The sequence below is a fragment of the Dromiciops gliroides genome, chromosome 3 (genome assembly GCF_019393635.1).
Source record: "Dromiciops gliroides isolate mDroGli1 chromosome 3, mDroGli1.pri, whole genome shotgun sequence".
Taxonomy (NCBI): domain Eukaryota; kingdom Metazoa; phylum Chordata; class Mammalia; order Microbiotheria; family Microbiotheriidae; genus Dromiciops; species Dromiciops gliroides.
In genome coordinates, this window is record NC_057863.1 from 608,572,478 (window position 1) to 608,596,213 (window position 23,736).

Genomic DNA, 23,736 nt, shown 5'->3' on the forward strand with positions numbered 1-23,736 from the left:
TTTCCTGATTCCCCTAGTAGTCTGGGGCCCCTGTCCCCCACTCCAGATGATCAGGTGTTGATTTATTTAGTTTTTCACATGTTGTAGCTCCCCAGCAAAAACAGATGCTTCTCCAAGACAGAGATGGATTTCCATTTTGTCTCTGTATCCTTGGTGCCTAACATAGGTTGGACCTGATGAATGCTTGTGGGATTGGAGAGGGATAACTGTTGAACCACCTGAATGCAGTACTGGTGCCCAAGTCACCGTAAAGCGTGCTGAGGTCTTCCATGTAGAATTTATCAGAGGACATGGGCAAAATTCATACATGAAGAGGATATGTTAGGTAGTAATATGCACTAATGCAAGGAATACTCACACGGAAGTACCAAAGTCAATCCCTTTGGGTGCCCCAAACAGACATGAAAAACGGCTGTCCCATGAGAAGGCACTTCCCTCTATTTCTCAGCAGTGGTTGGAGCTATAGATGTGGAATGCTCTACACAACATCAGACTTTTTTTTTGATATGTTGTTTGTCTTTGAAGAACCATTTTTTTTTCCTTTTTTATCCTTTGTAATAAAGGAAAGTTCTCTGGGAGGGGATGCAGGGTGGGATATGCTGGGAGACACAGGTGATGCAAAAACAAAAGATACCAATGAAAATTTATTAGAAAAAAATTAAATAAAGTTAGGTGTCCCTTACCCTGTTGTTGGCCTCAAAATGAACTGCAGATGCACCCCTCCCCCCTCCCACTCTTGTCATATAGAGAGGCTGATAGTTGTCTCAACTGATCCCTTTGCTCAAGGATCCCGGGGGGGGGGGGGGGGGGCGGAGATAATCTACTTTCCATATTCTCCAGACTTTAAGATCCTCTTAGAAGGGGTAAAAGCAGGGACAGGGAAAGGGACTCACATTGTAAGTACGTTGGTCAGTGGGAAGGATTGATCCTAGAGGTGCTGGTTTCTCAGAAGCCAAGACACTCCTACCCTCCCTATTGGAAACACCCTGTCATGGGGAGGGGACACAGCTGGCCTGATGATCCACCAGGGCGAGCACTGCAAGCTATACCTCAGCAATGTCCACCTAGTCATCTTAGCTGATCTCAGCCACCATTAAACTATCTTTGCAAATATCTACCAGCCCAAAGGCAACAACTGTACAAAGGTTGTTGCCCTCACTTGATCAGATTACATGTGCAAAGGGTGAGAGTACAGGTGGTTAAAAATTAAGACATAGGTTCTTAAATTCCCTGGGGGGATAAATTAAAATATTTCAGTATCATACAAAAAACAATATTAAGAGTCAAGGCAAAATGAAAATTGCTTTGATGATTCCGCTGGATCTGGATGATAACAGGATTTGAGGAATAGAATTTTGGAGTAAGAAAGGACCTTAGCTCAACCACCTCATTTTGTGGGGAAACTGAGAACCAGAGAGACAAAATCTGGAAGAAAAGAAGCAAGATCCTAGTGGTGTGCTGGAAAGAATCCCATTCTTGGAGTTAGCAGATTCCTAAGTTTCTTCTAGCTTTGTGACCCCGGGCGATCACAATCTCTCTGAGCCTTATTTTCTTCATCTTTAAAATGGGGATAAGGTGTACTTATCTTAAAAGATGTATGTAAAAAGTACTTCAAAACCCTTAAAATGCTCTAGAAATGAAACCTGTTATAGCTAGAGTTCTGGAGGACAGGCCATGTGAAGGCAGAAGGAATAGGGTCCCGTTAACCTGGAGAATAGAAGACGGGCGAGGGAATGCATGAAGGCTGTCTTCAGTCATTGGAAGAAAGGCAGTCCTGTGGAGTCATAGACCTTAGATCAAACCTGGAAAAGACTTCAGAAGACATCTAGTCCAACCTTCTCATTTTATGGATGGGAGAACTGAGGCTCAGACAGGGGAGTGACTTGCTCAAGGTCGTGCAGATAATGAGTAGAAGAAGCCAGACATGAGTCTTCTGACTTGAAGTCAGGTGTGTTTCCTACTATGCCATCCTTGGAGTTGCTTTGTTTGACCTCAGTCTTTGCTTGAAGAAATGGGTGGAAACTGCAAACATTTTCTAAGAAATCGCCACCTGTCCATCTGTTTCCAGCAGGCTGTTGTGGGAGGTGGCAGTAGCTTTCCCATTCCCGGAGGTCTTTAAGCAGAGGTGGGATTAACTTGTATTAGGGATGCTAGAAAAGGGTTCTGGTAGAGTGAACCAGATGGCCCCCAAGTTCCCTTCTAGGACTGAGAGGCTGGGACTTCACCAATGGCCACGGTTGCATCCACAGTGAAACCCAGGCTGGGGCTGGGGCTGGGGTTCCTGACTCCAGGGCCAGCCCAGGGTTGGCTTTGTCTGAAGTCACTTCTCCCCAGGCCAGACGCCTTGGGCTGGCTCCTCCATTGCTGAGTCAAGGCTTTCTCCTCCCTCCCCCGATGAGGGGGATGCCAGTCACAAAAGAGTCCAGAGAGAGGGTGACAATGACCCCACTGTTCAGCGGCCCCGAGTGGGCCCCTCAAGTATCCTGGGGACATGGTTGTAGGATTACTGCACACCCACAAAGAGCTGCGCCACTGGCCTTTTTATAACAAGAAAAAAAAAATGACAATTTGGGGTATATTTGGAAAGGGCATTTAAAAGTCAAGAGCTCATCTCCCTCCCAGAATAAGCCCTACAATTTTCAACTAAAAATAAATTGGGGATTGGGTTGGGTTGTTTATTTATTAAACATAAAACCTAAAACAAATTGGTAAAAATCCTCTCTCCTCACAGCACCCTCTGCTTGTACAAGATGCAGTAAAGCTCAGTGGGAGCTTCAGTTAATGGACTGAAGAGCCAGAGGACTTGAGGTCATGTCCCAGCTTGGCCTTAACTGTGTACATCTGAACAAGTGGCTTTTTTGTGCCTCAGTTTCCTGCTCTGTAAAATGGGGACATTAATCCTTGCTCTATCTATCTCACTGGGGCTTCGTGAAGATCAAAACCCGATGAGGACCACGGAAGCCAGAGGCACTGCCCAAGCCTTCCCTATCATCACCATAACCATCTGTTTTCTCTTGTGCCCTCCCTCCCACTCTTTCAATCAATAAAGGGACAGGGATAGGAGCTATGATTTCAGTGACATAGTGAACTCCAGAGGAGGAAATTCCCTTTACCAACACAGGATGACATCTCTTTGCATCTTGCAGTTTTGAGAGTTGCCTAGGGCATCTGGAGGTAAAGTGACTTGCCCAGGGTCATACAATAGTATATGATGCAGGATTTGACTCTAGGTCTTCCTGAATCTATGACTGATGCACTTTCCCCTACACTATGCTGTCTTCCTAACCTAGAACAAAGGGGGAATGACTAGGCAGGGTTCCATGTTCCAATTATTCCCATTCCAAAGCCCTTTTCTGAAAATACTAAGAACCAAGATTTATAGAGAATTTAGAGGTTTGCAAAGCATGTTACATGAATGCTCTCCTTTGATCCTATTAAGAGTCTCATGAGGCAGGTATGGTAGGTGATATATCTCCATTTTTCAGATGAGGAAACTGAGGCTCAGAACTTAGGTCCATAAGTCACACAACTGAACCCAGATCTTCCTGACTCTAAGTCCAGTCATTGATCCAGAACACCAAGATCAGGATCAAAGGGATTAGGGAATAGTGAACGTCTGCATTTGTAATGGACAGAAATGAGCACCGAGGGTTGAACTCAAGAGCTAATCCCTGGAAGGTTCTCTTTTCCAGAGTCAAAAGGCAGTAACAACTCTGGGCAAGGTGGCTGAGGGGAGGGATGGGATGGAATACCCCAGCCTTCCCTCCTGTCCCTCGTGAGGTGCCAAGGGAATCACTATCCAGCTTCCTGGAGAGGTCGGCCCTTCTGAGCTAGTGTCAGACATCCTGCGTCTTTGGCTTCCGCCTACGATTTTGTTCTGGTGTGAAATTTGTGGAAAAGCTGCTGTTGGCTGATTGAGCCACCAAGCACGGATGGCATACAACCATCATCCTTGGCCTTCATCTCCCATCTCTAAAGCACAATGTTCTCTCATCTGCACCCTCCAATGGCCCAATGATGGAAGGTGCTATCATGATTCCTCTTTTACAGATGAAGGCACTGAGGCTTAGAAAAATGAAATCTCTTGGCCAGGGTTGAACAGATAGCAAATGCCTGAGGTTGGATTGGAACTCAGGAACTTTCTCCATAGAACAACCACATTCGCTTTTTGGCACAGTCCCCCCAGCGACTCCAGCTTGAGCTAAGGTGAACTGTACAGTATGAGGTCCTTTTATGGAGACAAGACTGGCATACTCCTAACCCATACAAGCCCTGGGGATGGTCACCATCCCTGTTTCATGGCTTCTCCTAGCTTGAGAGAGGCGTGAGCTCTCCTGCTAGGCAATAACAGACAAAAGGCTGCCATCTTGTATTCAGTAGGTAGAAGCCTATGGGCTTCAGGGACAAGATGCTGCTCACAGGACCATGCAAGGGGTTTTCTGGATCAGATACCCTCTGTTCAAATGCTTTTTTTTTCAATTCTGAGGATCTAAAATCTAAGAAGATGGATCCATATGATCACTGTCTATTCTAAAGTCCCTTTCTGCCTCCAGCCTTCTAAGATTCATTGTCCCTTTGAACCAGCTACAGAGATTGGGGGAAAAGGATAACATAAATGTTAATACACAGCTGACATAGTTTGCCACTGAGTCGATGTTAGGGAAGTTGCGGGGGTCACTTAGGTTTTTAACTAGGGGGAAGGAGAGATTGTTATGGCTTGTCCCCAGCTCCATCCCCATACAGAAATGCCATCGTCAGCTTGATGCAAACTCTGCCAGGAATCTGGCTCTTTGTTGTCCTTCTTATCAGCGAGGGCCCATCTGAAGGGATGCAGGCGATCTGGCTGAGGACCCCAGAGGAAGCCTCTCTGGTCATCGATTCTCCATGTGAATGTCTACAGGAATGAAGGTGACGGTGGTGGGCTGGTTGACGCTGCTGTTGCCGGGCTGGCCCGTGGTAGACGCAGGGGAGGTGGGCTTGGGGCTCTTGGGTTCCAATTCCCGTCTCATTCTCATTTTTCTGCAACAAACAACATTTGAGTGGTTTCCACGTAGGGTGTGAAGATTCCCAACAAAAACTATAGCTGATGCCCAGGAGGGCGTAAAATGCAGGTGATTATTAAAGACCTGTGGAAAATCATTAACTCTTCCCCTACACCAGTTACATGACGGCCTCAAAGGATCAGGAGGATTCGATTTAAATCTGGGTTTGGTTACTCATACCATGAGCAATCTCAAGGAAGTCCCTTCATCTCCCTAAGCCTCAGTTTCCTTGTCTATAAAATGGGCAGGGGGGTAGCATTGCTGATCTCTAAGATTACTTCTAGTTCTCAGGCATTGAAGTGCTAAAGAAACATCAGTATTAACTATTTATTTTTATCCTCTGAATGTGAATACTAGAAAGAGACAGAGTTTACCTAGTCTAGGTGTTCTTAACTGGCAAAAGTCTGGTGAAGCCTAGGCACCCCTGCTCAGAAGGAGGAGGAGGAGGAGAAATATTCATATAGTGCTTGCTATGTGCCTGGTGCTGTGTCTCATTTGATTCTCATCACAACCCTTTGAGGTAGATGCTATTATTACCCCCCTTTTACAGATGAGGAAACGGAGGCAGGCAGAGTTAAGTGACTTGCACAAGGTCACCCAACTAGTGCTGGAGACCAGATGTAGAATTCCAGGGCTGACACTCTATCCACTGCACCGCTTAGCTGCTGGTCTTTGCCAATGGGCAGCCTACAAAGACTTTTTAACTCATTCAGCCCTCTGGCAAGAAAATAGACAAATTTTATGAAGCATAGAAAGGCACAGTTATGGACAGCCCTACTTAAGTTACCATGGTGATGCCAGAAACTAGGACGTGATGATGAGTGCTTTGTCCCAGGGCATCAAAATTTAGAGGGGTGATAACATTTTCAGTCCTTTCCCATTGGTGAGCTCCTCCTGGAGCCTCTATTTTGTGGAAGCTTCAAAACCATGCTTCTACTTCTGTCTCATCCTGGAACTTCCCTCAGGGCCTAGAGCCTGGAACATTCAACAACCTAAGGCCCACCCCTTTCCTCATTGGTGAGATCCACCTGAGGTCTCCATTTTGTAGAAAGGCCCAAGCCAACCTTCATTCCCTTCCTGGCCCTGTTCCTGACTTACAGACTTCAAATTATCTCCCCTGAAGTCAGATATCTTTACACCTGCCCCCTCCATCCCTCTACATCCCTCCTCCAAGCCCTAGTCTTAGGAGGTAGTGACTCTTCCCTCATAGACCTCTCTAAACAAATACTGAATGACCACTTGTCAGGGTTACTGTCCAGGGGGTTAGTCTTTTCAGATCTGGGGCAAATTAGAGGGTCTCTGAGGTCCCTTCTAGTCTGTGACATCCCCATTGATACCTGTTGTACATTTTTAGCAAGACGAGCACCACGGTGAAGATGATAATGACGCCGATCACAATGGCTGCAACAATGGCTCCCGAGCCTGCCTCAAGGAGGGAGAGAGAGAGAGAGAGAGAGAGAAGGCAGTGAGAAGCGAGGGAGAGGCAGAACCAGGACTGGCACCTGGGCCTCCTGGGGTCCCATACAGGCCTCTTTCCCCCATACCATGCTGCCTCTAACACAGAGTTCCTCCTCTCTTTCTAGTCTTGTCTCCACATTCTAAACTTTCCCACTCCAAGCCTTGTTCATGCAGTTCCCTATTTCATTTGTCCATTCATTTTTCATTCAATAACTACTAATTATAAATCCTTATGCTCAGTGCTGGAGCAGACTGGAAGAGAAATGAAGCTCGGTCCCTACATGGGAGGTGAAGTACACCTTCCTGAAGTCATGGCTACAGACTCCATGACGGAATCAATGCCTTATTCCTCAAGCTTCCCAAGCTTGTAAAAGGACTGTCCAAATGTGGATCTGGGGTAAAATTCCAGGTTATTTCAATAAATCCATCTTCACAGACCTTTCAAAAAGTTTGAAGAAGGTCATTTGTGACATAGGTTTGAAAGGTATCTTTTTGGTTAAATACACACATTTGTAAAGATGTATGTACATGTATATGTGTATGTGTGTGTATGTGTATGTATATGTGAGTGTATACACATACACACACACACTATGGAAGCAAGGACAGCCAAGCAAGGATGAATTAATTCCCCAGAGCAGCATGCTCAGGAATGTAATATCCCAGAAGAAGCTGAGGCTGGTGGTGACTGCATTGTTGTTGTTAATAGATATGGGTTTTTTTGTTTGTTTGGTAGTTTTTAGTGAGGCAATTGGGGTTAAGTGACTTGCCCAGAGTCACACAGCTAGTAAGTGTTAAGTGTCTGAGGCCAGATTTGAATTCAGGTACTCCTGACTCCAGTGCTCTGTCTACTGTGCCACCTAGCTGCCCCACAATAGATATGTTGGGAGAAAAAGGAGGATCAGATTATGTGATAAAATCACTGCTTGAAGGTGAATGGGATAAGGGACAACTCATTTTTTTCCCTCACAATTTTCTCTACTAGAGATGTACTTTAGAATTGGGCAGACTGGATTGACAAAACAAAAATGGTTCCTAGGGAATGGAAATCAAGGATGAGTGAAGGGACAGGAAGAGATCATCCAGTCACCCTCTATGAGCCCACATTCACCGGGCCAAGGTGAACTGGCTACTAAGATACTTAGAGAATTAGCAGATGGCATTGCTCGTGATTGGCTGGTGATCTCTGAAGGACCATGGAAAATGGGAGAGGAGCCACGAGCCGAAGGCAGCAAACATGGTCCCCCAGTTAAACAGAACAACACAAAGAAGTGAGGAGAGTGCAAATTTTAGGCCTCTAGTTCCTGGCAAAATTCTAGGACACTTTGCCAACAGGAAGGTATGAGCTCTCAGAGAGGCCAGAGTAGTTTGATCGAGAATAGGTCATGCCATATTAGAATAATTTCTTTTATTGAAGGGATCATTAAATCACAAGATACTGTAACTATAGGATATCTAGATTTCTGTGCAGCATTATGATGAAATCTCCCGAGCTACTCTTGTGAGTTAGTATAGAGAGCCAGACCCGGAGTCAGGAAGACCCAAGTTCAAATCCAGCATCAGACACTAGCTGTGTGACCCTGGACAAGTCACCTAACTCTGCCTGCCTCTGTTTCCACGTGTAAAATGGGCATAGTAACAGCACCTACCTCCCAGGAATGTTGTGAAGATCAAATAAGATGATATTTGTAAAGTGCTTAGTACAATGCATGGCCCATGGTCACAGTAATAAATGTTTACTGAGGATTGCTAGCTATTATTACTCTTTATTATTCTATTGTTATCCATACAACTTATATGGAATATAATATAGATTATTTATATGTAATGTGTTATGTTATATCATCACCATCACCACCAAACTGGACCATTCTCTACTCTGAACTGTTCCACCTCTTGTGTTCACATGGGTTCGTGTTTTCATGTTCTTCCCTATGTCCAGAATGCTGTTGTCTATCCTTTAAGGCCCAGCTCAAATGCTGTCTTCTCCATGAAGCCTTCCCTGATCTTCCCTGTCAACAACCTTTGCCCTAAGACCTCACTTCTGTGGCACTTGATTTTTCACCTCCTTTATCAACTTTTTTGGGGACTACACCTGTGATTTAATTACTGTAGGAAGCTTCTAATTTGGAAACTCCCTCCATAGATGTAGATCAGGGACTCAGGTATAATTTTTAGTCTTAGAGTAGCACAGGAGACCGTCAATTGTTTAGCAGTGCCTGGTATACAGGAGGTACTTAATAAATGCTTATGGATTGACAGGAGTCAATATGTGTCAGATATGAACTCAGGTCTTCCTGACTCCAAAGTTGCCTTTCTTTATGCATTTCCAGTGGTGTGCTAGTAAATGTTTAATGACCAGCTCTCAAAAATGCCAAATACACTTTTTTTTTTCAGGGCAAGGAGGGTTAAGTGACTCACCCAGGGTCACACAGCTAGTTAAGTGTCAAGTGTCTGAGGCTGGATTTGAACTCAGGTCCTCCTGAATCCAAGGCCAGTGCTTTATCCATTGCGCCACCTAGCTGCCCCCCAAACACACTTTTAAGTTTATTTTCACACTTTTCTCTCTCCTTCCCTCCCTCCCTCCCTCTCTTTCTCTCTCCCTCTCTCTGTAATTGAGGTTAAGTGACTTGCCCAGGGTCACACAGCTAGTAAGTGTTTGAGGTCAGATATGAATTCAGACACTCTTGACCTGAGGGCTGGTGCTCTATCCATTGCACCACCTACCTGCCCTCTACTTTAAGTTTGGGAAGTCAACCATACAATAAATCAAGCCTGCCTTGACTTGTAGCATTTGTCCAATTGTCTCTCCCAAGCTGGCTCCAGCATATCCCTGGACCCTTATCACATAATATGATGTAATGCAGCCACATGTGTGAGTGTCTTATCCTGCTACCAGACTATAAGCTCTGTGATGTAAACTTGATATCTCCCCTAGTGCTGAGTACCTGGCTCTATATACTGTAGGTGCTCAATAAATGTTTATTTAATGAATGAATTAATGAATGAATGAACATACATTTGCTTGGAGTGAGTTGCCTCTTGGCACCAGCCCACAGCCACCTCTCTAGAGAACCCCAGCAAATCTGCCTGAGTCAGCCTCCGTTCTGGGAGCCATTCTCTCTGGCCTGGCCCTTGTGTAGTTGCTCTTACTCTTATAGAGGAAGTCTTCCGTGGACATCGCAGTCTCATTTCCTGGAAAGGTGGCACCGCCCAATGGGGCCACTGTGGTCATCTTGATCTTATCTACAAAGAAGAGAAAACGGGTTAAGAAGTAGACTCCTTCAAGCTTCAAGCCCACCTCTGATTTCCTATGAACACTCACACGGGTATCGTGCCATTGAAAACAAATTCAGTTAATCAGCAGACATTTACCAAGTTGGCACTAGGCCTGGAGTCATGGAGCTTTCAAATTTAACACTCACTGAATGTGCTGAGTACTGGAGGAGAGAAATCCATTCCTCAACAAACACTTATTAAACAGCAGTGTATCAGGGAGACAAAGATTCAGTCCCTCTCCTTAGGGGGCTTCCATTTTAACAAGGGATGCAACATTTAAGTCTGACATGGTTCCTGCTGTCAGGAGCTTACAGTCTGGTAGTCAGTAAGCTGAGACCATATACCTCTTTCTACAACTTTGAAAACTCTGGGAGGTGGGGCAGCTAGGTGGTGCAGTAGATAAAGCACCAGCCTTGGCTTCATAAGGACCTGAGTTCAAATCCAGCCTCAGACACTTGACACTAGCTGTGTGACCCTGGGCAAGTCACTTAACCCTTATGCCCCACAAAAATAAACAAACAAATAAATAAAGATAAAAGAGAGGGGGGCAGCTAGGTGGCGCAGTGGATAGAGCACCGGCCCTGGAGTCAGGAGTACCTGGGTTCAAATCCAACCTCAGACACTTAACACTTACTAGCTGTGTGACCCCGGGCAAGTCACTTAACCCCAATTGCCTCACTAAAAAAAAAAAAAAAGAGAGGAAAACCAAGTTTCCAGTATCAGAAATTAATCCCACCGCCAGGACAAAACTCTGGGAGGTAAAGAGAGTAAGTAGTCTTTCAGAAACTATTCTATGGAAGAGGATGCTTGGCCCCTGAAAACAGAAACCAAGAGCAATGGGTAGGAGGTGTAGAGAGGTAAATTCAGACTTTATACTGGGGGATAAAAACTGTCCACAAGAGAAGTGGACTGTCCTTCACTGCCTCCTGCCAGCAAAGGCTGAGTTGTCCACTTATCAGATATGTTGAAGGGGAATCCTTTCTCAGGACCTGGGTTACATAAGATGACCTGCCCTTCTCTCCCCTTCCAGATCTCTTCTAATTCAGAGATTCTGTGATATGGTTGTTGTTGTTCAGTCCTGTCTAACTCTTTGTGAACCCATTTGGGGTTTTCTTGGCAAAGATACTGGAGCGGTTTGCCATTTCCTTCTCCAGCTCATTTTACAGATGAGGAAATTGAGGCAAACAGGGTTAAGTGACTTGCCCAAGGTCACCCAGCTACCTAGTAAGCTATCTTAAGCTGGGTTTGAATTCAGGTCTTCCTGACTTAAGCCTGGTGTTCTATCCACTACTCACTACTGTCGACTAGGCATCAGTGAAGATGGTAAATACAATGTACATCCAAGAGGTGCAAAGTGCTGTATGAGGAAAGTGTGGGGATTGTCACTGACTGTGGGAATCAGGGAAGGCTTTCTGGAGGCAGTGCCCTTCCATAGCGTCATGGATTTGTTGCTAGAGGGGAGGGGGACTTAGATAGCCTTTAGCTGAATCCATGATTTTAAAATTCAGTTTCTTTTTTAGGAGGACACTGAGGCCCACAGAAATGAAACGCTCAAGGGCAGAACAGTACAAGAAGCAAGATTCAAATCCATGTCCCCTGACTCCAGATGTTGTGTTCCAAATGCCCACAGCCCAGATGGACTTTAAAGACCCAGAAAGAATTAAACTGGCAAGAAGGGAAAAGACAGGCATTCCAGGTAGGGGAAAGGGCATGAGCAAAGGCATGGAGGTAGAAAAGTGCAGGATATGTTCAGTTGGTCAGACAAGAATCCAGTTTGGCTACAACTTATTGGATATAGAGGGGAATAATATAAGTAAAAGCTGGAAGAGAAGGTGGTATCAGACTGTGTGGGCTTCGAATGCCAGGGGGAATGCCTTTGCTACTACAGATTTGCACCTATGATAAACCTCAGAATCTCAGAGATAAACTAGTTGAAAAACAACTTTGAAAGACTTCAGAACTCTGGTCAATGCAATGATAAATCATGATGCCCCGTCCTTCTAGAGAAGAAAGTGACGGATGTAAAATGAAACATGAGACAGCCCATTTCTGGGCATGGCCAATGTGGGAATTTGTTTTGCTAAACTATATCTCTTTGTTATGAGGGTTTTTTTTTTCAATTGGAGGTGAGATAATAAATGCTTCTAAAAATGAATAAAAATATAAATAAAAAAGACAGAATCAAGACTCAGAACCCTAGATTCTTATTCCTGCCTCAGTTTCTCCTATTGTATAAACTTGGCTTATCTAATGCTTGACACATTCTGTGTCTGGCACAGAATAGGTTCTTAATAAACATTGACTTGTCTTAACTCTATCTGAAAAGGCCTTTAGAACTTCTTGGGTTTTTTGGTTCATGGGACCTCAGAGGTCATCTAGTTCCACCACCCTCTTTGCAGATGAGGAAACTGAGACACAGAGAGTTTAGAGACTCATCCAAGGCCACATAGGCTGAAAACAGCAGGCAGGATTTACATCCAGGTCTTCTGACTCCAAAATCCAGCACAGCACCACAATGAATGAGTGAGTGACCAACATTTGTGCTGTGCTTTGAGTATTATGAAGCTTTTCCCTCATAAGCATCCCGTAAGGTATATGGTAAGAATAATATTCTCCCAGTTTTCCAAATGGGAAACTGAGGCTCAGAGAGGAGAAGTGAATTGTGTGATCGCCCAAATAGTAAACACCAGTACCTGAACAGATCACTAAATGGAAGTTGAATGCTGGGCAATAGGAAAACTAATGAAAGTCCTTGAAAAGAGATAATAAAAGATACTTTCTTCTCTTGTGACAGAAGGGTGGGGGACCACCTGGGCAGAATATTATTGACATGTGAACCTGGGCAAGTCACTTAACCCTCATTGCCAAAATTATTGACATCATTAAATGTGCTCTTTATATTGGGTGGTTTTGCTTAATTGTTTTTCTTTGTAACAAGGGAGGGTTCAGTCTGGAGGAGGTGGGGGTGGGAAATGAATGTGCTCTAAAGACAAAAAGCCTTCATAAAATGCTTTTTTTCGAAAAGTATCTTGGCTTGGATTCAAACTCGGGTCTTCTGTCCTGCCCAGGGTTCTTTCCATGCACTGTCCTATTCGGCCTCCGCATTTTTACACAAAAATGTAAAGAATTGTTCTGGATGATTTAAAAAACAAAACAAGAAAAGAGAAAACAAGTCTGGGTCCAGTGGTCTCTTCAATGTGGACATATCAGTGTCAAAGAGAGAAGAGCCCTCCATCACAATGCTGAGCACAGCAAGATGCTGGGACATAGGGTCAGTGACTGCAGAATCTGGCAGGCTCATGGGCGATCCTGAGGCCTCACAAACCACATCTCAGTCACTCCATCTAATAGGGTGTGCAGGGGGCTGGATGGACATGAGCGGGGGTGGGAGGGGCAGCTTCCGTGGGAATGGCTCCAGTTTCAACTCTGTAGGGCACTGAGGCCACATGGAGAGGAAAAACAGATATGGAAGGCCCACCAGCAACAGAGGGGACACAGGGGAGGCAAGAGGGCCTCAAAGGCAAAGAATATATGAGGTGGTATTCCTGAGCTGCCTGGGAGCTCAGTGACTTAAACCCACCTTCTGGCTGGTTAAAGACTGAGCTGTGTGGATTCAAAGTCATAGAATGTCAGAGCTGGGAGGGCCCTCAGAACACAGAATGTCAGAGGTGGGAGGGCCCTTAGAACACAGGATGTCAGAGCTGGGAGGGCCCTTAGAACACAGACTGTTAGAGCTGGAGGGACCTTAGAACACAGAATGTCAGAGCTGGGAAGGCCCTTAGAACACAGACTGTTAGAGATGGAGGGGCCTTAAGACAAAGAATGTCAGGGCTGGGAAGGCCCTTAGAACACAGGATGTCAGAGCTGGGATGGCCCTTAGAACACAAAATGTCTGACATCAGAAGGACCTTTAAAACACAGAAAGTCAGAGCTGGGATGGCTCTTAGATCACAGAAAGTCAGAGCTGGGTCAACTTCCTGGACCATTCCTTCTCCACCCCCACCCCATCCTTTTTTAAAAAAAGACAAACAGAGGAGAAAATTGAAAGCCAATGAGGGGAGGGGACCTGCCCATGGTCAGCAGCTTAGCAGCAGAGCTAGGCCTACAGTTTGGGGGCTCTCAGAGCTGGACACCAGATCTTTGCTTGCAGATATCTGGTGAGGGTCTGCTACACTCTCCCAGGGCAGCCTATTTCTCCTGATTCTTCCATCTGGCATTAACGACCTGTGTGACCTTGGGCAAGGTGCTTAACCTTTTCAGGTCTCACTCTCCTCATCTGTAAAATGGTAGGCAGATAACCTCTGAGGTCCTTCACTGCTAAGACCCTAAGTATTCCTTCAACTAAGCTTCTTTGCAGGTTCTGCTCCTCTGCGTGTCTCCATAGGTCTCAGTCATCTCTCCATCCTGGAAGAGCACTTTGGGCCCTGGAATTCATACCTCATCCATACTCTCTGGCCCTGGGGCCCCTTCTTCTGATTGGATGGTTCCTCCCAAACTGGCTTCACTCTTCCAGATGTCTCCATTCAAGCCCCCACAGCAGATACCTTCTTCTCCACCCACCCTCCAAATTTCAGTTCCCTCTATGCATTGTCTCCACCTTTAGAGTGTGAGCTCCCTGAGGTCAGGGACTGCCTTTCTTTCTTTTTCTCTCTACTCTTAGAGCTTAGCACCGGGCCTGTCCACAGTAACCACCTAATAAAAGCTTGTTTAGTGACTGACAGACAGTCACTTTTACCCATCTCACCTAGTTCTATCTCCAGAAGCTGAGCAGAACACTCCCTTTTCTAGGGGATGGTCTTTCTACCACTTGAAAACAGTGTGTCCATACCAAGTCTTCTTTCCTAAGGCTACAACCCCAGTTTCTCTACTGATTCTCATATGGCCTCATAGCAAGGCCCTTTGACATCCTGCTCATCCTCCTCTGAATGGATTTATTGTTGGCCAGCTTTATTGATGTCCTTCCTAAAAGGGGATGCCCAGATCAAAAAAGGGAAGAAAATGAGCATTTATAAGGTACCTACTATGTGCCAGGCATCATGCTAAGGACTTTATAATTATAATCATTCTATATTATAATAATTATAATTATTCTATATTATAATCATTATAACTATTCTATATTATAATTATTCTCACATCAACCATGGGAGGTAGGTGCTATTACTATCCCCATTTTACAGATAAGGAAACTGAGGCAGGCAGAAGTGATGTGACTTATCAGGGCAAATGTATCTAAGGCCGAATTTCAATTCAGGTCCTCCTGACTCCAGGCCCAGTGCTCTACCCACCACACCATGAGAACTGAATCTCATACTCTAGGTTCCGGAGGTGGAGCCAAGATGGTGGAGTGAGACCAGGAAGTGGCCTGAGCTCTCCTAAATTTCCCACAGAAACAATGTTAAATTAAGCCTTTCAACAGATTCTGGAGCTGTAAAACCTGCTGGGGTGTCTGGGCAAGCCAACAAAAGGCTCTTAGTCCCAGCCCAGATCAGCAGCTAAGGACCCTGGGTCCTAGCTCAGCAATCTAGTAGCACAGCAGGCCAGTTGTCAGGCCTCCAACCCCAACGCAGAAGGCAATCTGCAAGCTGGGGTATCGGTTATACCCAACAGGCCCAACTAAGCTGGGCCCCTCCAGTGCAGTGAGAAGCCACAAGCTGCTGATGCCTCAGAGCAGAAAGCTGGTGACTCGGCCCCCAGCAAAAGAAACTTCGGAAAGTGCACGCTGTACCGCAGGAGCAGAACTCAACCTTAAAAGGCACAAAAGAGGCTAAAATAAAAATATGAATAAGAAACAAAAAAGAACCCTCACCATTGACAGTTACTATAGTGACAGAGAGGATCAAAACACAAATTCAGAGGAAGACAACAATGATAAAACTCCTACATATGAAGCCTTAAAGGGGAAGAAGAATTGGTCTCAAGCCCAAAAAACCATCCCGGAAGAGTACAGAAAGGATTTGATAAACCAGATAAGAGAGGTAGAAGAAAAATTGGAAAAAGAATTGAGAATTATACAAGAGAAAGTCAATAGCTTTGAAAAAGAAAATAATACCTTAAAAAATACACTTGGAAAATTGGAAAAGGAGAATAATTCTCTAATAGTCAGAATTGAGCAGATGGACTCAATGAGACAACAGGAAGAAGTAAAGCAGAATCAAAAGAATATAAAAGTAGAAGAAAACATAAAATACCCCTTCAGAAAAACAACATACCTAGAAAATAGATCCAGGAGGGACAATATAAGAATAATTGGACTACCTGAAGATCATGATGAGAAAAAGAGCCTAGACAGCATATTTCAGGACATTATTAAGGAGAACTGCCCCAATGTCTTACAACCAGAGGAAAAAGTAGTCATTGGAAGAATATACCAATCACCTCCTGAAAGAGATCCCCCAAAATAAAATGCCAAGGAATACCATAGCTAAATTCCAGAACTATCAAGTAAAGGAGAAAATACTGCAAGCAACCAGAAAGAAACAATTTAAATATCAAGGAACAACAATAAGAATTACACAGGACCTGGCATCTTCAACATTAAAGGATCAGAGGACTTGGGATATGATTTTGGAAGGTAAAGTAACTGGGATTACAACCAAGAATGTACTACCCAGCAAAATTAATCATAATCTTTCAGGGGAAAAGATGGATATTCAATGAAATAAGAGACTTTAAAAGTTTCCTAATGAAAAGTCCAGAACTGAACAGAAAATTTAATCTACAAATACAAGACTCAAGAGAAGCATGAAAAGGTAAAAAGGGGGGAAAACATGTTATTCAATAAGGCCAAAATGTTTGCATCTCTACATGGGAAGAAGATACTTGTAACTGTTGAGAACTGTATCTTTATTAAGGCAGATAGGAAGAGTACACACAGACAGAAAGAAGGTGGGTGGAATAAGTGGATTCTGATGTGATGATATTTAAAAAAAAACTTAAGGGGAAACAAAATGGATTATACTGGGAGAAGAGAAAAGGGAAGGCAGAATGAAATCATATCACATGAAGAGGCACAAAAGACCTGTTACAATAGAGGGAAAGAAGGAAGGGATGAGTATTGTTTTGACCTTAATCTCATCTGATTTGGCTCAAAGAGGGAATAATATACACACTTAATTGGGTATAGAATTCTATCTAACCCTATAGGGAAGTAAAAGGGGAAAGGGGAAAGAAAAGGGTGGGGTGCTGATAGAAGAGAGGGCAAAACTAGGAATTGAAAGGGGAAAAGACAAAAGGGAGGTGAGGTTGATAGAAAGGAGGGTGGACTGAGGTGGCCAGAAACAAAACACTTGTGAGAAGGGACAGGGGAAAAGAAAAGAGAAAAATACAAACAAGGGAAAAAATAAGATTCAGGGAATCCCATACTCTAGAACTTAAGGCAGAGAACAGCAGGACATTCACCTCTCTAGCTGTGGCCCCGGGGGCTCTCTCAATACATCATCAGATGGGGCTCCTTTTCTAGGTTTCTGTATCACACTATGGACTCACAGGGAACTTGCAGCACATTCAGACCTCTTCAGGTAATGGCTGCCTTGCCACACCATCCAATTTGTGTGTGTGTGTGTGTGTGTGTGTGTGTGTGTGTGTGTGTATCATTATGAGCTAGATTAAATAAACAACCTAAATAGAAGACTTTCACATTCATGCATACTAAATTTTGTGTTCTTGTTCTAGACTGTCAAGTCTTTTTCAGTCCTGACTATATGTTAGTTAACCTTGATACATAGGACACCTATACCTTCATTCCATCCAATGGTAAATACCTTATATAGCACTGGGCCAAGCACAAATCTCTGGGATACTGGAGACTTTCCAAGTTGACATTGACTCATTCATTCTGAACTTGAAGTCTAGCCATTCAACCCACCCCAAATCCTTCTGATGGTCCAGTCATCTGGAGTCCATAACCCTCCATCTTCCCCATTAGAATATCCAGAGAGACTGATGCCTGGCTAGAATCTAGGGAAACTCAGGTCTAGGGATCCCAGGTTACTGTGCTTTTCATCACACCACAGTCACCAGTAACATTTCCTTATGATCCTCTTTAAATATAATAGAGGGAAAGGAATAATCCAGCTGAGCTCTCTGGTGACTACAAGGTAGTAGCGAGTGAGTGAGTCAGTGCCCACTAACAGATGGATCAGGTGAGGCCAGGCAGAGGCAGGGCAGGGAGGGGCCCAAGGAGTCTTCCCTTGTTTTCTTCTCACCAAAAGAGGAGCCTGGGTGGGGGGAGACCCCAGACACAAATGCCTAAGAATTTCTACTCTGTGTTTTAGCTTCATGTGTCGGCACTCAGGAAATAGTCCAGCCAAGCGATCCTTGTATTTTTTTCAGAGAACATTTCCATCTCTCTGTTATTGTATTATTGCACTGGCTGCAAAGTCTTCCCTCCTCAGTTTCCCTTCAAGGCCCAGTTCAGGCACTACCTACATGAAACCTTTCCTGACCCCTCCTCCCCACCCTTACCTATTACCTTATATTTGTCCCATAAATATGTCTATCTATAGAAAGGCAAGCAGCTTGGCATCATAGACCGACAGTTGGAAAGACCTGGGTTCAAATCCTTCCTCTGACACATCCTGGCTGGGTGAGTCTATGTAAGTTTCCAAGATTATACAAGCTGCAGAGTAGGAGTCCATCTGTATTGATGAGGACATTTTCTCACCAGGAGCTCCTGACTCTGATGAAGTCACAACTTAAAATTTTTTTTTTATTGATAAATTTCTTTCTTTCCTTTTCTTTTTAATCTTTAAGGGGCAATGAGGGTTAAGTGACTTGCCCAGGGGTCACATAGCTAGTAAGTATCAAGTGTCTGAGGCCGGATTTGAACTCAGGTCCTCCTGAATCCAGGGCTGGTGCTTTATCCACTGCGCCACCTAGCTGCCCCCTGAAGTCACAACTTTAATCATAAAATAAATACTTTGTGTATATCTTTATATGTGCCTGATATCTCTCCCAAAGTATATAAGCTCTTTGCGGAGAGGATTTTTTTCATTTTTGTATCCCCACTGTCTGGTATACAGTAGGTACTTAGCAAATGCTTATTGATTGGTATTTCCAAAAAGTACTTGATATTGGTCTAAGAAATTGTTTTTAGAGGCCCTACTTGGCTGTCCCAATATTAACTAGAAGCTAAGTAGTGCAGAAGAAGGCCTGGAATCAGTAAGATTCATCTTTCTGAGTTCAAATCTGGCCTCAGTCACTCACTAGCTGTGTGACCCTGGGCAAGTCACTTCACCCTGTTTGCCTCAGTTTCCTCATCTGTAAAATGAGCTGGAGAAGGAATTGGCAAACCACTCCAATATATTTGCCAAGAAAACCCCAAATGGGGTCACAAAGAGTTAGACATGACTGAAAAATGACTAAACAGCAAATCCACCCCCATTACAAATCACTAAGGTGTAGATGTACTGATCTCCACAGCTTTGCCCAGCTCTTCTATTCATGCATGAGCTGTGTGATGTTGGGCAAGTCCCTTAACCACTCTGGCCTCAGTTCCTTCATCTGTGAAGTGAAAGAAGTGGATGAGGCCCCTTCTGGCCCTAAATCACTGATCTGAGGAGGCTTGACAAATCCAATAACAGTCCAAGGGTTAAATAACCTCATAAGACCCAAACACAAGCAGGCACAAGGCCTTGTAGAATAAATGCCAAATGAGTGGAAGAGAGAACAAGGGCCCTAGGTCCGTAGGAGGGGGCCAGACCCGTGGGCTGGGGCTGCCCAAGCCCGACCAGAGCTGGAATGTGACCCAGGCTTCTAGTGGTCTAGTTTGTCTTTTGGCCACGAGTCAACATTCCTCCTCCCAAGAATCCCCAGTCCCCTATGGCACACCCCTTTCTGTGAGCCCTCAGAGCCCGCCCCACCAAATATGCACCAGGCTGGATGGCCAGCCTCGTAGTGAAGGAGTGATGAAAACAATATAGCATGGAGAAACCTGGCGAGTGGGCCGCTCTGCCCCCACTGAATGCCTCCTTTGTTCTACCCTGGCCGGTTATGGTAACATGACCCTCCCGTCCAGCGAGGGGCCGCGTACCCTAGAGAAAAAGCGCTGAATCGAATGCTTCTGGAGACCAGGTAACATAGGAGAATGCTTCATTCTCCCTCCCTGCCTCCTCACTGGACCCCAGGCCACATAGTAGGATGGAAATAGACCCCAGGGATCTTTCATCTACCACTAACCAGTTCAGTGAGTTTAGCTAAGCTACTTCCTTTCTCTGGGCCACAGCCTACCTCCTTTAGACAGCCTGGGCCTTGGGCTTTGAGGATCCTTGCAGCCTGGATCCTCTTTGCTCTCATGTCTCTAAGAACCTATGAAACTTTTATGCCTTTCTTTCACTTAAAAAAAAATGCTCCAGGGCAGCTAGGTGGTGCAGTGGATAAAGCACCGGTCCTGGATTCAGGAGGACCTGAGTTCAAATTTGGCCTCAGACACTTGACACTAGCTGTGTGACCTTGGGTAAGTCAACTTAACCCTCATTGCCCCCCAAAAAGAAACAAAAAAAAAACAAAAAAAATGCTCTTTGCCCCCCTAAATCCCAATTCTCCCATTCAAACACTCCGCATCACACACCGTGAACACTGGGGCTGTTTGGGTCCCACCCTTATCTTGGTATTCTCTTTGCACAGGTGGAGACCACTGGGAAATCAGCATGTGCCAGAGACAGCATGAGGGATGGCTTGTCAGTGGAGTCCTTGGCTGCTGGCACAGCATCTTCTGTGAATCTATGGGGAGACACCAAAGGCTCAAGCTCACTGACTAGAGGCTCCTCTGTCTCACCATCTTCACACCCTCCTAGTTGTCTTGAGATTCCTCAGTGGGAGACATCCACCAAGTGTCAGTCGTTTCCAAATGACACTTCCAAATGTCTCAGGGATGCTGCCCCTAGACCACTTCAATAAAAGTACGCTCACTGGGGCAGCTAGGTGGCGCAGTGGATAGAGCACTGACCCTGGATTCAGGAATGCCTGAGTTCAAATCTGGCCTCAGACACTTGACACTTGCTAGCTGTGTGACCCTGGGCAAGTCACTTAACCCCCATTGCCCTGCAAAAAAAAAAAAAAAAAAAAAACCAACAAAAAACCAAAAGTATGCTCACTGGCTCACGACTCTTCCTCTGACTCACATCACCCTCCATTCAAACCAGGACACACACTTACTATTTTCCTTCTGTCATTCCTATCTCCCTACTCCCTCCACTGCCTAGCATATATCAGGCGCTCAATATATGTTTGCTGGTTGATTGAGTGTTGCAATTACCAAGGGTTCTAAGAATGTTGGATTGGATTGATCTTTAAAGTATCTTTTTGTTTTTAATCTAGAAGCCAATGATCAGGATTGATGATTGGCAGTCAATGACCACAATCAGAAGCTGTAAACCCTGACTCGTGCACGTTATTGTTGTTGAGTCATTTTTAAATCAGGTCTGACTCTTTGCCGCCCCATTTGGGGTTTTCTTGGCAAAGATACTGGAGGGGTTTGTCATTTCTTTCTCCAGTGTTCCCATTTTACACATGAGGAAACTGAGGCAAACAGGATTAAGTGACTTGCCCAAGGTCACACAGTTAGTAAGTATCTGAGGCCAGATTTGAATTCAGGGAAGATGAATTTTCCTGATTCTAGGCCCAGCGTTCTAACCACTGCACCAGCTAGCTATCTTTGCTGTCTCTTCAGAGTCCAACCCCATCCAGTACATGAAACTTGCCTTGAGACTCCAAAATTATGAACTGTCTACATCCTTCATTCAATCACATTGTGATATGTACTTACACTAGCATTTAATTTTTTTATGTCTCATCTCCTCAGTTAGCTCACAAACACTTTGAGGATAAGGATTATATTTTAGACCTCTTTGTACTGTGTCTAGAGAACTAGCCTTGGAATCAGAAAGACCCGGGTTCTAGTCTCGCCTCTGAAACACACTGACCAGGTGACTCCAGCAAAGTCTCACGTCCTCACCACACTCTGGACAGCTCTCTGTGACTGTAAACTTTAGGGCTGGCGCTGACCTATTTTTTTGTTTTAATTTGTTTTGTTTGCAGGGCAATGAGGGTTAAGTGACTTGCCCAGGGTCACACAGCTAGTAAATGTCAAGTGTCTGAGATCACATTTGAACTCAGGTCCTCCTGAATCAAGGACCAGTGCTTTATCCACTGTGCCACCTAGCTGCCCCCCTGACCTATGTTGATAGAGGGGGTTTTATCTTGCAGGAGCCCCCTCTGAAAAAATGAAATCATGGGTCTAACCCTTATCCAATCATTTCTTGAATTCCCTGTAGGATCTAAAGGTAGCAGGAACCTCAGAGGCAGGTCCTTCGAGTGGTGTGTGATTATGTGGGACAAGTGATGGTTTTGATATGACCTCGTTTTTACACAACAATGATTAAGGCGTACGTTTCCACTGGCTGGAACATCTGGCCTTGATCAGCTGAAACTGGACCGAGCTGGTTTCCCAATGTTTACTTAAGTTTCTGTTAGTCCAGTGCTGGATTTTGCATTGCACACATGTGTTCTACTGGTCTCTTTTTGTTGTTTGTTTAATTTTGTGGGTTTTAGGAATGGATATTACTACCAAGAAGCATGCCAAAGTTGTAACTCTTTTAAAAAGAGCATCTTTCAATTACTGTTAAAGATACTGCCCAAGCTATTAGTGTGAACATTTAAAGAATTATTCAAGCTCACGATGAACAGGATCAGTCATACTGAAGTGAAAAGGAAAGTTCAGTAAAAAACAAACAGCACCAGTAAGAACCAACAAACTATTGCTGCTAAACAGCCTAATTAATCCTCAGAAACAAGCAAAGACCTTCAGAGCAACCTGGCATTGGGAGGGGTTGATATTTATTCATCTACAGTGTATTATATGGTCTTCTTGAAGTTGGAAATTTATTTAGAGGGTTAGCAAAAAAAAAAAAGCTGTCTAAACATTACTAAAAAGAAAAAGGAACCTCCTGTCATGGCAAGACAATACAAATACTGGAGTACTGAAGATTGGAAAAAAGCTAATTTTTACTGATGAAACTCACTTTTTCATTACCAAAACAATTGTTAGAAGAAATCCAAGGAGGCCTATAAGATCTAGGCATCTTCATAAGAGTATAAAACACTCACTGAAAAATGTTTGTTTTTTGTTTTTAGCTTCTAAGATGCTCACAAGTCTCGTCCTCATTGAAGTAACAATGAACTTTGAAAAATATATTAAAACAATGAAAAAGAGAATTGTTCTGTAGTTGCAGATATTCCCAAATGGAGGAGTATTGCAACATGACCTTATACCATGCCACACAACAGAAAAGGTTAGGAAATGTCTCTAAGAGATGGAATGAAACATGCTTTAATAGCTTTGGAACTCACCTCATTTAAACTCCACTGAAAACCTAAGAGGTTCTATAATCAAGGCTTGACTTGCAAAAATGAATTGCAGGGCAGCTAGGTGGCACAGTGAATAAAGCACCGGCCCTGGATTCAGGAGGACCTGAATTCAAATCCAGCCTCAGACACTTTACACTTACTAGCTGTGTGACCTTGGACAAGTCACTTAACCCTCATTGCCCCACCAAAAAAAAAAAAAATGAATTGCTTGTCAAACATAAGCCTTATATCCAGTGTGACAAAAGTATAATTTTTGTGATGAAAAAGTAAAGAAAGACCAAAGGTCAAATTCTTGTGACCTCAATAGCAAATTGTGTAAAACAAGTGACTGCTACAGAAAGAGGATGTGTTGCATATTAAAAACTTTTTTTAAGAGGTAAAAGATTTCAGAGTTTTTATATGTCAATAAATTTAATGATTTTTGTTTTTGTTTTTTTTAGTGAGGCAATTGGGGTTAAGTGACTTGCCCAGAGTCACACAGCTTGTAAGTGTTAAGTGTCTGAGGCTGGATTTAAACTCAGGTACTCCTGACTCCAGGGCCGGTGCTCTATCCATTACGCCACCTAGCTGCCCCTAAATTTAATGATTT

At 44.2% G+C, this 23,736-nt stretch overlaps 1 protein-coding gene across 1 annotated transcript in view; it reads right to left on the minus strand.

The window, feature by feature from the left end:
- Positions 1–803: 803 nt before the first annotated feature.
- Positions 804–23,736, minus strand: part of LOC122749300 (non-compact myelin associated protein) — a 47,811-nt gene continuing 24,878 nt past the window's right edge. Inside the window, exons 2-4 of the mRNA XM_043995603.1 lie at positions 9,654–9,746; positions 6,380–6,464; positions 804–5,019 (exon numbers count right to left, since the gene is read on the minus strand). Coding sequence (XP_043851538.1) covers positions 4,872–5,019; positions 6,380–6,464; positions 9,654–9,735 — 315 coding nt within the window. The 5' untranslated portion in view covers positions 9,736–9,746 and the 3' untranslated portion in view covers positions 804–4,871. The remainder of the gene's footprint in view (positions 5,020–6,379; positions 6,465–9,653; positions 9,747–23,736) is intronic.